Source organism: Corylus avellana, chromosome ca11, assembly GCF_901000735.1.
Source record: "Corylus avellana chromosome ca11, CavTom2PMs-1.0".
Taxonomy (NCBI): Eukaryota; Viridiplantae; Streptophyta; class Magnoliopsida; order Fagales; family Betulaceae; genus Corylus; species Corylus avellana.
In genome coordinates this window covers 22,050,904-22,064,689 of record NC_081551.1, presented here as the reverse complement: position 1 = coordinate 22,064,689, position 13,786 = coordinate 22,050,904, and the positions used below count along the sequence as shown (strand labels likewise).

Here is a 13,786-nt window from a genome sequence, read left to right as displayed (position 1 = left end):
AAATTTGCTTAGTTTTGTTGCAAGAGGGATCAACTTGCATACAGTATACAGGCCCTAATTGGGATATTCATTGGAAGCCCAAGTGCTTGCTACGTTGGGCAACCAATAGAAGGCCTGTTTAATAGATATAAAACGAGACAAGACCTCCAAGGATATGAGCTGCATTGGTTTTTACATATGTATTATGTATATGGCTGATTATTATCTTTGTACTCGGTAATATTTCCTTGGCTTTCAAATGGGAGAAAGCCTTGGACTCAACCCATTATCTATAACTAATGCAAATTGATGATACCTAAATAAGTTTAGGGCTCAAAGCTCTTGGCCCAATTAGAAAGGGTAAAAGTCCGTAAGGGATAGCTCAACCACACCCCATGAAGCGGATGTCATAGTTCGAATTGACCTCCCTCTCCCCTTGTGCAGACATGTAAAAAAAAAAAAAAAAAGAGTAAAAAGGCTAGAAGCTTCTTGCTTATATATCACTATTGTATAACTACGAGTCTACAAATCCACAATGTTGACCATTTTCAAATAAGATAAGAGCTTTTTATACTCTAAATCTTTGTCTATTATGTTTTCTCAACAAATATACTGACTTAAGCATCGAAATTTTTATGCCGTTTGCCGACCGGCGCTACTCTAATAATTTTCTTCGTGTCTTGTAGATGACCCGTCATCCCAACTTGACCTTCCAAAAAGAGGTTTGATAAAGGCACAACACAAACCCAACTTAAAACCAACTTCTCTCCTACGTGGCATTTATTTATTTTTTATTATATTTTTTTAAAACCAAATCAAAGATCAGTAAAAATCAAATTTCTCTCCCAGTCCCTCGCTCTCCCTCCCGCACTCACCATCTCTCCTCCGGCGAGTTCTTCAGCCACCAGAAATCCTCCCTCACTCCATCGCTCTCCCTCCCGCGCTCACCCTCTCTCTCCTCCGACGAGTTCTTCGGCACCGGCGAAGCTGTCCGTCCGTCGCAAGTTTCCATCCACTGTCTCTCTCACTCCGGCGAAGCCGAAGGCTCTCTCTCTCCTCCACCGGTGGTAAGCAATCCCTCTCTCTCATCCACATTCAAAATCTAGGGCTTTTTGATTTATGTGTACTGGGTGCTAGAATAGTGTATTAGATTTATGTGTATTTAGGGTTTAGATTTCTGTTTTTTGAATATTATTGGGTATGGATTTGTTTTGGGTTTATGGAGGTATAATGCATAGTATGGGAGCTGAATTCCAATTTGCAGTAGATAGAATGATAGGTGGTTGTTTTCCTGCATTATGGCTGAATATATATTACCAAACAAAAAGTTGTTTTTGGTACTACTACTACGCTCTCTCTCTGCAAGTGATATAAGAATGTAAGCTAGAATTATCATTTTATCAAATATTGCAAATTGAACTCTTAGCACTGGCCTAATTTTAGGGAAATTTAAGTAGCTAGGCTATATATCCACCTTGATATATCAAAACACAACTGTTATGCCTTGGGAAGCAAGTTGCCGCACAGTTTCAAGCCCAATCCCCTTGTTTGCTCCTGTAACCACTGCATACCTGTAAGAAATCCCCACAAATGGGCACAAAAAACATAAAAGATGTGCCTTGTTTTTTTCCCAGAAAAAGTTGTGCAGTTGTTGAAGAACAAATATATGTACCTTTCTGGTGTATGATTTCCATTGCTTTCCATTTTGCTATGCTTTGATGAACAGATATGTTGACCTGTTCATACAATGAGCTGGAGGCATATTTGTTCTTTAGCCGTGCTTGCCTTGCATGGATGCAGGTTTGTGGATGAATACTTGGTGCATCTTTTGATGTATTGAATTCCACTTTTTATTTAGCTGGATTGATTTAAAAATCTCAGGTTGGCTTGCTGATGTAGAAATAATAAAGGGATCAGTATCTTACACTCGAATGTTCATAGACATTACAGAAACTATGTCAAAGCTAAAAACTGCTTAAACTGTGTTATGACTGTAAATGAGTTGTCTGTGGAGTTTTTCTTGTTTCTTTTTTATTGACTGACTCTATGCTTGAGATAATTTAAATATTTCTTATAGCCATCTGGCTTGAAAATGGATGGAGAACTTGGTTATATCAGTGACATATCTTGAACCATGTTCTTCCAATCATAACAGGCGACTGGAACACAACCCGATATCATTCATGTCCATGAATGGCAGGCTGGAGCTTTACCACTGCTTTACTGGGTTATGTACCATTATCTCTCACTTAAGGTATTTACTTCAAGTTTTGTGACAGATATAGATGCTGTTAAATAATTTTACCTCCCTTCATATGAGATTTGATATTGATATTGATATTGATATATTTTTGTTTATAGAAGCCAATGCTATAATCCCAACAGACCCAATGATTGCAACGCAGGTGCAGCCCATCTTCAATGAAGTTTATGCCGTTCTCAACCATTGACAATACTTGCCTACGATTACTGGTGATGAGCTTTCAAGTATCCGCTCTCTGATACATGTCATTATGTCCAAGAGCATGTAAAATTTAATATAGTTTATGCCTTTGATGTTGGCATTTTTTTTAGGGAATTGTCTTGTAACTGTCTTTTTGAGAAGTTGCCATGTGACTTTGTCTTTTTGAGAAATTGTCATGTAACTCTTTAAAAGGATTGTGTTGGGAGCAACGCGGAAGAGCTTTGTCATTTATGTTTATTGCATATTTCTTATTGTTTATGAAAGTTTTTTTTAGGGAATGTAATGCCTTAAAGAAGACTGATAAATTTTAGTGTCCTATTTACCCATTTTCATGCTTAAAACACCAAAACAGGACCCAAAAAGGAATATTTGCTTTATGCATAGCAGAGTAAGAATTTGTAGATCACTGGTGCACAATAGACCAATTTGGGATCTTTTTTTTTTTTATTCGATTTTCTTTTGAATTTGGATTGTCAAGGATTATTCATGATCACTATTCCAAGCTAGAGTCTGTAAGAAATGCTCCATTCTGAAGCTTTGTAGTCTCCAAGGAAGAAAAAAGATAATTTTTTTTTGAGGGAGTGCGCTTGGTTTTGGGTGAAGAGGAAACCCGCTTTACACACATGATCACTTTCGCTGGGACACTCAGCTGGTGTTTTCATAATGTTTCTAGATACCCATCTTAGAGGAGTCCACATTGTAAAACCATCATGAATCTCAAGCATTTTTGTAAATCACATTCTTTTCTTGATGGGTAATGGTTGTCTTAGTTCAATTTGCAAATGACCATTTAAGACAATGTATATACACTGTACCGACTCAAGTATACTTCATAAAATCAGTTGCTAAAAATCTCTACAAATTTTTGTAATATTAACATAGAAAAAAAAAGATCCATTGAACATCATGGGGAAAATAAATGGAGAGGGAGGGAAGTGGGGCCAAGGTTTGAGCAAAACAACCATTGTCTACAATAGTAACAGCCAGAATAGTAAGTTAATATCTTAAGAAGTCTTAGATAGGTAGAAACAACATCCCCTTTCGCCAGCACAAAAGAGAAACATAAGCCACAAAAAAACAGATATGCTTTATTTTGGATCTTCACTCAAAGGCCCATTGATTCTCCCTGCGAACCTCCTCCTCTTCCTCTGGTGTGAAGTCATTCTTAATGTTGAATGTCTTGCGGATTTCCTCAGGATTTTTGCCTTTGATCATGTCAGCCACTGTCTGGCAAGTCAAATCCAGCAAGCTCTTGATGTTCAGATAGTTTGCAGCCTGCCAATCAGACATACTCCAAAGTCAGTAGAAAATCTGACTTTGAATTGGGGCATCCTTTGCAAATTCAGTATCGTACTCAATCTCCTATCATACCCAAATAAATAACAAAAAAAAAAAAAAAGGAAAAATAATATGAAAATAAATTATTCATTTCTCCTATTTAGGTTGTTGTGTTTCGAATATGTAGAAAATCTGAAACTTTTTGGGCATTCCTTTCAAAGTGAATAATATGATCTCTGTCATTAACCACAAACATATATCTGTTATAAATGCACTAGAGCATTTTTCTGTAGAATACATACTAAGAAAGTTCAACATTTTCTTCTCCACTATCAAATTCAAAATAGAACCTAATCGCATTTCAAATCTAGAAGAATGCATGTAAAATACATCCACGACATAAAAGAAAAAGAAACTTCAAGAATTTTACTACAATATGTAAAACATTTATGCTACGAAAGGCTGGAATTGACTTGAATCAAGCATAAGCTAATTCTCCATTTAATATCCACATGGTACAGTCCTGTCCCTATGTAGTTTTTGCAGGATTGATTTATCACATATACAATACTGCTCTCCATAAATATTCACAAACATAAAGCCATGTAACTATGCGTGATAAGACGCTATGTCTGACACCATGTCCATATCACAGCAGATATCCCATATTCCTGTATGTAGTCCATAGTATTTCTAAAGGAGGAGGGTAAGACAAGCAGGAAATTTCTTTCAAACTCCTCTCTTCGGAAAACCGTGAAACTTGTAAAACCTTGTGGTAGCGAGGCAAATACTTTAATGAGACACAAATGATTGTGGTAGTGGGGTGAACCAAGCAATTGCAAACCATGGGTGCATAAAATGGAAAGTGGAAAATGTTGAAGGGAGTTGATGGTTAAAGCACAAGGGAATAACAAAAGGATAAGCTTACCTACACTCCCCATAATGCTCCATATTGTGGATTGTCAATACTATTCTTGGCTTCTATAAACAAAAATACATCAATATCAATATCAATATCAAATCTCATATGAAGGGAGGTAAAACTATTTAACAGCATCTATATCTGTCACAAAACTTGAAGTAAATACCTTAAGTGAGAGATAATGGTACATAACCCAGTAAAGCAGTGGTAAAGCTCCAGCCTGCCATTCATGGACATGAATGATATCGGGTTGTGTTCCAGTCGCCTGTTATGATTGGAAGAACATGGTTCAAGATATGTCACTGATATAACCAAGTTCTCCATCCATTTTCAAGCCAGATGGCTATAAGAAATATTTAAATTATCTCAAGCATAGAGTCAGTCAATAAAAAAGAAACAAGAAAAACTCCACAGACAACTCATTTACAGTCATAACACAGTTTAAGCAGTTTTTAGCTTTGACATAGTTTCTGTAATGTCTATGAACATTCGAGTGTAAGATACTGATCCCTTTATTATTTCTACATCAGCAAGCCAACCTGAGATTTTTAAATCAATCCAGCTAAATAAAAAGTGGAATTCAATACATCAAAAGATGCACCAAGTATTCATCCACAAACCTGCATCCATGCAAGGCAAGCACGGCTAAAGAACAAATATGCCTCCAGCTCATTGTATGAACAGGTCAACATATCTGTTCATCAAAGCATAGCAAAATGGAAAGCAATGGAAATCATACACCAGAAAGGTACATATATTTGTTCTTCAACAACTGCACAACTTTTTCTGGGAAAAAAACAAGGCACATCTTTTATGTTTTTTGTGCCCATTTGTGGGGATTTCTTACAGGTATGCAGTGGTTACAGGAGCAAACAAGGGGATTGGGCTTGAAACTGTGCGGCAACTTGCTTCCCAAGGCATAACAGTTGTGTTTTGATATATCAAGGTGGATATATAGCCTAGCTACTTAAATTTCCCTAAAATTAGGCCAGTGCTAAGAGTTCAATTTGCAATATTTGATAAAATGATAATTCTAGCTTACATTCTTATATCACTTGCAGAGAGAGAGCGTAGTAGTAGTACCAAAAACAACTTTTTGTTTGGTAATATATATTCAGCCATAATGCAGGAAAACAACCACCTATCATTCTATCTACTGCAAATTGGAATTCAGCTCCCATACTATGCATTATACCTCCATAAACCCAAAACAAATCCATACCCAATAATATTCAAAAAACAGAAATCTAAACCCTAAATACACATAAATCTAATACACTATTCTAGCACCCACTACACATAAATCAAAAAGCCCTAGATTTTGAATGTGGATGAGAGAGAGGGATTGCTTACCACCGGTGGAGGAGAGAGAGAGCCTTCGGCTTCGCCGGAGTGAGAGAGACAGTGGATGGAAACTTGCGACGGACGGACAGCTTCGCCGGTGCCGAAGAACTCGTCGGAGGAGAGAGAGGGTGAGCGCGGGAGGGAGAGCGATGGAGTGAGGGAGGATTTCTGGTGGCTGAAGAACTCGCCGGAGGAGAGATGGTGAGTGCGGGAGGGAGAGCGAGGGACTGAGAGAGAAATTTGATTTTTACTGATCTTTGATTTGGTTTTAAAAAAATATAATAAAAAATAAATAAATGCCACGTAGGAAAGAAGTTGGTTTTAAGTTGGGTTTGTGTTGTGCCTTTAACATTTTTCTTATTCTAATAATTTTCTTCGTGTCTTGTAGATGACCCGTCATCCCAACTTGACCTTCCAAAAATCTGTATTTGCACCAAATCATTATTGTGTAGTGGTAGATGCATGTCCAAGTTGGGGGAGGGAATGAGGCCCAGATTTAAATTATGGTCTAGGTGCAATTAAGAGACAGGAATGCACCCACACATGCGCTTCCCAAAGAGAAGAAAATAAAAGTGAGAATTGGTCGCACCTTTCAGGTATGGGCAGGGAGGGACCGTCATGGCATTAGAAAGGTCAGCTGTTAAATCACCCATGGTCCTAAAATGTCTAAGCTCAGGGTGCATAACCATATGGGACAGCCCCCTCTACCCTAAGCCTTCATGTCTTTCTCAATTTTTTTTTTAATCTTTACCACCCAATTTATTTTATTCTTCTAGTTTTAGCCCCCTCCCCGGGACCATAAATAGAGAATTCAATTGTTGAATGCAGAAATTAATTTTAAAACCTTTCTAGGCCATTTTTATCTTCATTTTTCTGCCATACCCCACCAAGAGAAGAGAAGCAAAGAAAATTCAACAGAATTTTGTCTATTTCAAACCTAACACAAACCCGTTTCATATTATAAAATAAAAATATAGTATATAAAGATATGGACCGAAAATGAGCAGGCGGCTTGCTTGTGTTGATAGACAAACAAAAGGCATTGATTTTTTTGTTTTTTTTTTGGAATATCCACACAAAAAGAATAAGAGAAATTCAAACTAGTAACCTCCGCTTCATTAAACGTGATTTCAACCTGTCAACAAAAGGCATTGAATCTTGTAATTGTGAAGTGGACAATCAAACCCACACATTTCACAACCCCAAAAAAAAAGAGGAGAAAGGAAGAAGTGGTCAAAAGGAGACCGACCCCACCACCTTAAAAACATCATGTGATGCCCTAATAAACATGTTCCACTAATGGACGTGTCCTTTTCTTGTTAAGATATTATAATAATACTCGTAGACGTGAACAATGTGACAATGAGAATATTATACATATATATATAAAAAAAAAATTAAAAAAAAAAAAAAAAGTAAAGAGGGCTATTTTTTATTTATTTATTTTTGTATTATTTTATGGTGTGGACGCAACCACCTAATTTTCTCCAACTTATTCAATTGTCGGGCATGTGGACCTGTCCTTGCCTTTCCGATCTGTAGCCGTCTTAAAAGAAACCATTTCCTACGTTCAAGCTTCAAATCCGCGTGCTCAGAAAGAAAAAGATTAAAAATAATAAATAAAAGTTTCAAATCCGCGTGACCAGAAAGAAAAAAAGATTAAAAACAATAAATAAAGGTTTCAAATCCGCGTGCTGTTTGGTGCAAGTGGGAGATATTTTAATGCCGAAGAAGGGGTCGCATACGGTGTGTTTATTATGCATCACTATCCGTGTTTTGGGTTGACTATTCAACAGCGGTTCTAAATCTGAATTGTGAATACGAAGTAAGTTACACATTCAATCCTTAATCAATAGAATGTTGTGAGTGTTTTCCATTTTTCTCATGAGTGGTTTTTTCTTGCTTGATTGGTTGAGATGATTGATTTGATCGTTGCCCCCACTTCGTTATGCAAATGTTTCTTGGTCCTCTTATTATAATAAAAGGATTTGACTAACGTGCCATAGAAAAGTTCAAAAAATTTATATTGTAGTTTTTTTAACGGCTTAGATTTAATTTGATTTCATCCAAGTGTAAAGAATAAAAAGCATCATCGTTTGACAATTAGCTTTGTGTTTTTGATTTTAATTTGTTGTCTTATATTTTCTGTCGTCAAAAAAACAACTCAAAATACAAAATATTACTAAAAATGCAAAAACAGTTTCTACATTTATATCATATCAACTGTTTATGAAACCAACTTTTGAAGGGAGTTTGGAAAGCATATACATTCTGGCGTTCAAATGAAGCTACGGTTTAAAATCATCACAAGCACATATCCACTGAGAAAGAACCGGTTCTAATAAATTACTCCATTCATTGAAAAATATATCGGTTATCGAGATGATCACATCAAATTTAATTACAACAACTGAGATTCATCATCAATAGTTAGATCTAAGGCAGGCTGGCTGACTAGAGCCGAAGTTAAGAGGGAAACATAACAGAAGGACGGAAGCTAAATAAGTAAACAACATTAGCAGGTATAAAACCCACTAGAAAAAAAGGACAGCAGGCTTGAATTGTAATTGCCTAAAAATGAATATGATTAACTAATTTGGTGACTGGGCAGCCAGGCCGAGCCATGCCTTGCTTTCAGCTGGCTTTGTCGGGGCTGCTCCTAGTCCTGGGTTGCCTGTTTGGTATGGTGCCTTTGCAGTGACCCTGTAAAAGATGCCATAAGAAGATAACAAAGATCAATTATTGAACCACAACATAATCTCACTCTAATTTAAGAAAAAATTATTTTGATTGCAATTTCTCTCCCAGTTGTTTGCTCATTAATACAATATGACTGAATACACCAATCTTTACATGGAAGACTCGGCAAATCCCACACCCAACCACGTATTAATTGAGCAAAACTTGCCGGTGGCGGTGGATATCAAGAATGCCTCAATCCCACCGCTGAATTTTTTTTTTGAAAAAATGATAAATCCCTCCAATCACTGAAACAATGTGTTTGACGCATACAGAAACACATGGGGCAAGCAATTTTTCTAAAGATCTGTTTTCCTATATTCCAAATGCCTACCTATCTTTTCTCTTCTCCAAGAACCGGTGGAGTGAAGCTCTCCTTGCAATTGGCAACTCTGCGGGGAAACAAAGGGAAAGAGACTTGAGTCAGAAACATATTGAACATCATGGCTCTAAACTTTCCAATTTTAAAATTTCCCAGTTAAGTAACAATAGGTAATTACCACCAGCAAGAGGCTGAGGGGGCGGTTGAACGTTCTCTTGAATTGCTTTATTGCCAGGATTGGGAGGAACAGCACTAGTGCCGGTGGCGACTGAACTGGTGGAATCAACAGAGTTCTTGGCAAAGGCATGCTGGTTGTTGGTGTGGCTCTGGGAGGTTCCCTTGCTTGCTAACATCATGACTTCCTTTGCCTTGTCAGCTGGAAATTCGTTGAATACGATTACTTGCCCACCATAAAATATTGTCATCTGGGCTTTTTCAGGCTCTGCTGTGGCACACCTCTTCACTCTGCAGCATCAAGAACATATTACAGTCAGATAATTATGAGCAAATATTTAATGGTGTGCTCAATCAATAGAGCTGCCAGCAGTTAAATACATGACACCCCATATTAGGATTTATCAAATACAATTTCGGATTTATCAATACAATTTGGGTGTTAACATTGAATCTGGGTATTTAGCAATACTAGTTAAAAAATGGCATAAGAGACTAGTAACCGAGCTCACCTAGAGTCAGCAGCAATCTTTGGGGCCTCTTCTTTTGGAATCGAGGTAGAAAACCCAGCTGGTTGAGGGAGCAAATCGGCGGGTTTAAAGTACCGACAGGCCGGCTCGGTACGGCCGGAAACATCACACAGTTTCTCATTGATCGGAAACAAATTCATCGTTGATGTCTGACGATACATCTCAGGTATAGCTGTTACAATTCTATCCATCGATCAGTTTCTAAATCTTGCCTCATTATATACAAAGAAAAATAGAAAACGCGAGTGACAAAGAATCAAATCACTAATTTGAAGGACAATTGAGCAGAAGCTATTTATAATTTGTCCAATTCGATCCAAGACCAAGTCTCACTAACAGAAGACGAGAGATAATCTCAACAGACAAAAAAAAAAAAAAAAAAAAAAAGTGAGGAAAATTTTACAAAATACTAAATTAAAAGTAGAAGATAATTCGGATTTGAGTGTTTTGAGGAGAGAATCATGGACATGTTGTCGGAGTTTTGAACTATTAAGCAGGAATATTGATATTTTTCAGTGTTTTTCGGGGGGGATTGGAATTAGGCAGTCGATGATTCAAAAAGAAAGGAAAATCACACAGATCCAAGTTCCAGGTTTGCTTGGAAAATTCACATAACGAAAAGAGGAATTAGATAGAGAGTTAAACCACGCGCCAATCAAAACCACCACCTAGACCGTAGACCCGACAAAATTCGAAACCTCCGGACAGGTCAGTCTGACTCCGACCACTAAGTAAGTTAAGATCGAATATTAACCGAAACCCAAAACGAACAGCGAAAAACCAATTAAAAATAATAATAAAAATGCAAAACGTACCGTTTCCTTCGATGTTGCATGTCATCCCGAGTCTGAGATCGCCAAAGGACCCCTTCTCCTTCAGGTACTGACTCAGCATGCTACACTTCTGCGAGAAGCTGTGCTTCTCCGGCGCCTTCGCCTGCCTCTGCCCGGACAAATCTGCAAACTCCGGCGAGCTCGACATCTTCAATTGAATGCGAAAGTAGTATAAGGGTTCAGAGAACTGTGTATCCGAATCTATGGAAACCTAAGGCCTCGGTGCTTGTGCTCTCATATAGAAGCAACGAAATCAAAGAGAGACTCTCTTCTGTTTGCTGCTCCCCAGCTTCTCCGTGAGCCTTTTATCTGTTTATTATTATCTATTTTTTTTTAATTTGATTTATTTATTTATTCGTTGATTATCTGTTTGTTGATTTCGGGCCTGATTTAAAAGGCACGAGGAATATATGGTGCTTTTCTAGCTTGTTCCTTGCACCTTCGCTTCCGTGGTCCTCATTATTATTTTATTCTTTTCTTATTTCAAACACGTGTTCTTTGCATCAGAAGACGGCAAGCTGTCGTCTCTGTCGCTTCCCACCGTCTTCCTTATTCTTTTACTATGTTGCCCCTAGTTTATACGGTCGCTGTTTTACACTGCAGTATATATGACAGTATGAGAGATTTTGTGTGTATTATTTTGTAATGATGTCAATATTAACTCATCCAAGACCTGCATCTCAGCAGAAAAAAAAAAAAAATTATTTTAATTATAGAAAGGTGAAGTATTTTTAGATTCTCTTTCTATATTCAGGGAAGAAAATTTTTTTTTTTTTTTTTTTAAATTGAGTTATTATTATACAAATTAATGTTTTTAATACTCTGAATACAGAGGGTTCAAAAAATCAAATCAAGTAAATCAAAAAGTTACAATTTACAGACCCCACATGTTTCACGATGAAGCAAAGATAAGTGGGTGCTTTTGTAAATCCCACCCCACTAATTCGGACGGCGTCAGAAATAACGGGGTTGGGGGCGCGGTGCTGGTTCTTCAACGTGCCGTCCTGCAGGTTAGCAACACGACCAAAGTGGGGGCCACGCACCCGTGCTTTTCTTCTCTTTTGCCCGAATTAAATTAAAAAAAGAGGAAGCGGCAAGTGCACGTTTCGTCCACCAACGCCACACTGACACGTGGAGAAGGATTACCTCATCGAGAGGCAAGTGGGGATGGATTATTAATTTATTATCATATTTTTAACATAACTTTATCATAATATTTTTAACATTTCACTTATTTTACTTAAATGGTTAATTTTTTAATCTTTTATTTTACTCTTTTTTTTTTTTTCTTGGTTCACTAAGAAAATAGAAAGATGTGAATTCTTTATAATTGAGTCCTTAAGGTCAATTTACCATATTTTTGGATAAGTAACACATTTTCATTTGATCTTGTCTCGCCCATATAAAAAAGCATGCAATATATATGAGTAGTGATTTATATAACACTGGCGTGCATGAATGTCGTACATGCCAATGTTATAATATTTATTTATTTTTACTGTTTAAATATTATTTTAATTATATTTTATAATATTATAACACCGGCGTGTACACTGTTCATGCACGCCACTGTTATATAAATCACTACTCTTTATATATATATATATATATATATATATAATCATGTCAAGTTGAATTTCCCTTTTTTTTTTTTTTTTTTTGAAGAAAGTTGAATTTCCTTTGCTACTCAATTATAAACAACACAGCCATGCATTTTGATTTTAATATCTTAGAAAATATTATACCTACAACTATTTTATAACAAGTGATTATAAGGTATTATTATTTTTAGTGGCAAGCATTATCCCAATCACATATTAACACATGTCAAAAAGTTTTTAAAAAATTGCGTTACTCTAATATCTTATGTTGAAAATGTTGGATCTACAATCGATTTACCATTTTTTTCACTACTTGTTAAGATGTATTCGCATGTGATTTGAGGGTGTTAAAACTTTTTAATTAGAAAAAAATAATTATTTAAAAGCGTAGAGAGTCAACTCTCACTTGCAAAACGATGATGATATTTCCCATTGTTTAGAAGAAAAAAACATATTAGCAAAACGTTTATGCTGATCAGTGATCACGAATAAATTATTCAAGAAATAGAAAATAAAAATAAATAAATAATTGCCTTTCATTTCGTTGTACTTGTACAGCTCATACCCGAAAAGAATATCCAATCTTAACGCCAAAAACAAAAGAACCCCTTGTGGAAAACGCGGAGAGAGAAAGAGAGAAAAGTCGATGGGGGCGCCCACCGATGCGTCGCACAACTTGCATTCCGCACGTGGCACGATCGGGTTGGCCGGTGAAGAAGGAACATTTTCCTCGCGATCGTGACTCTGCTTTAGTTTTATTTCACTTTTTTTTTTTTTTTTTTGGGAGAACTATGATTGACGTAATGACGTGTTTACTTTAAGTAGTTAATATTAAAAAACTATTTAAAATATACTACGAATAAAATAAATAAATAAAATACTAGAAAAACACTTAACTTTTTTTTTAATAATATATAATAAATAGTTACGAAAATTGCTTTATTAATTTTAAATTCAATAATAGTTTCAACCATCACATTAAAAAAATATATATAGAGACACGTGAAAATGTGGCACTTCTCTACCCTAAAATAGTTGGTCCCACACGTGGAGCGACTGTTTTGAAGAAGAGAAATGCTAAAGGCCCAACTTTTTTGCCCAACAAAAGTCCAACTTTTACCTTTTATTTTTTTTCTAAAAAAAACAAAATGAAAAATGGAAAAAATGTCTGAAGCAACCCTATCTATTTTTGGACTTTCTTTTATTTAGTATTTTTTTAAAAATGAAAAATAGTATTTTTCTTCATAATAATGACATTTTCTTAAAAAAAATGACATTATTATGAAAAAAATTCCATTTTTCATTTTTTAAAAATAAATAAGGCAAAAGTTGAACTTTTGTTGGGCAAAAAAGTTGGGTCCCTATCATTCCTCTTTGAAGAATTGGTATTCGGAGACTTTGGGGTGTCACGGGTGATGACTGACGTGATTTAAAAGGACTCTGATATCTCTGATATCTGATATCCACCACGTGATCTTCGTGTTCACAAGAATCACTCTGGTGCTCACTTGCGAAACACCCTTCCTTTTGTCGAAAATTACCACACCCACCACCACTCCCTGATTTTTTTTTTTTTTTGTTGCCTTTGGTAATGCTGGGG

General features: G+C 36.3%; 2 protein-coding genes and 1 long non-coding RNA gene across 3 annotated transcripts; 1 reads left to right on the top strand and 2 right to left on the bottom strand.

Annotated features, from left to right (window-relative positions):
* Window positions 1-665: 665 nt before the first annotated feature.
* On the top strand, window positions 666-2,676 carry LOC132165231 (uncharacterized). The gene is made up of 4 exons (XM_059575714.1): window positions 666-701; window positions 801-1,046; window positions 2,135-2,233; window positions 2,341-2,676. Exons 1-4 carry the CDS (start codon window positions 666-668, stop codon window positions 2,353-2,355), a joined length of 396 nt encoding a protein of 131 aa, XP_059431697.1. The 3' UTR covers window positions 2,356-2,676.
* A 951-nt stretch (window positions 2,677-3,627) lies between these two features.
* LOC132165901 (uncharacterized) lies at window positions 3,628-6,331 on the bottom strand. Its single transcript, XR_009438529.1, has 4 exons — window positions 5,997-6,331; window positions 4,810-4,908; window positions 4,650-4,702; window positions 3,628-3,718 (listed from the first exon to the last, which is right to left on the bottom strand). It is a non-coding gene; the product is annotated as an uncharacterized LOC132165901 (long non-coding RNA).
* Window positions 6,332-8,321: 1,990 nt separating this feature from the next.
* Window positions 8,322-10,925, bottom strand: LOC132165900 (protein TIFY 10A). Its single transcript, XM_059576599.1, has 5 exons — window positions 10,568-10,925; window positions 9,735-9,924; window positions 9,227-9,513; window positions 9,061-9,118; window positions 8,322-8,690 (listed from the first exon to the last, which is right to left on the bottom strand). The coding sequence occupies exons 1-5, from the start codon at window positions 10,731-10,733 to the stop codon at window positions 8,579-8,581; spliced, it is 813 nt and encodes a 270-aa protein (XP_059432582.1). The 5' UTR covers window positions 10,734-10,925; the 3' UTR covers window positions 8,322-8,578.
* Window positions 10,926-13,786: the final 2,861 nt, after the last annotated feature.

What these genes read in the sequence shown, in the direction of transcription:
- LOC132165900 (XM_059576599.1), bottom strand. Translation starts at nt 10,733, where the DNA reads ATGTCGAGCTCGCCGGAGTTTGCAGATTTGTCCGGGCAGAGGCAGGCG. An exon ending in ATGCAACATCGAAGGAAACG is followed by an intron (nt 9,925 to 10,567) that starts GTACGTTTTGCA and finishes GAATTGTAACAG; the next exon opens with CTATACCTGAGATGTATCGT. An exon ending in TTGGAGAAGAGAAAAGATAG is followed by an intron (nt 8,691 to 9,060) that starts GTAGGCATTTGG and finishes CATCTTTTACAG; the next exon opens with GGTCACTGCAAAGGCACCAT.
- LOC132165231 (XM_059575714.1), top strand. Translation starts at nt 666, where the DNA reads ATGACCCGTCATCCCAACTTGACCTTCCAAAAAGAG. An exon ending in ACTTGACCTTCCAAAAAGAG is followed by an intron (nt 702 to 800) that starts GTTTGATAAAGG and finishes ACCAAATCAAAG; the next exon opens with ATCAGTAAAAATCAAATTTC. An exon ending in CTCTCTCTCCTCCACCGGTG is followed by an intron (nt 1,047 to 2,134) that starts GTAAGCAATCCC and finishes CAATCATAACAG; the next exon opens with GCGACTGGAACACAACCCGA.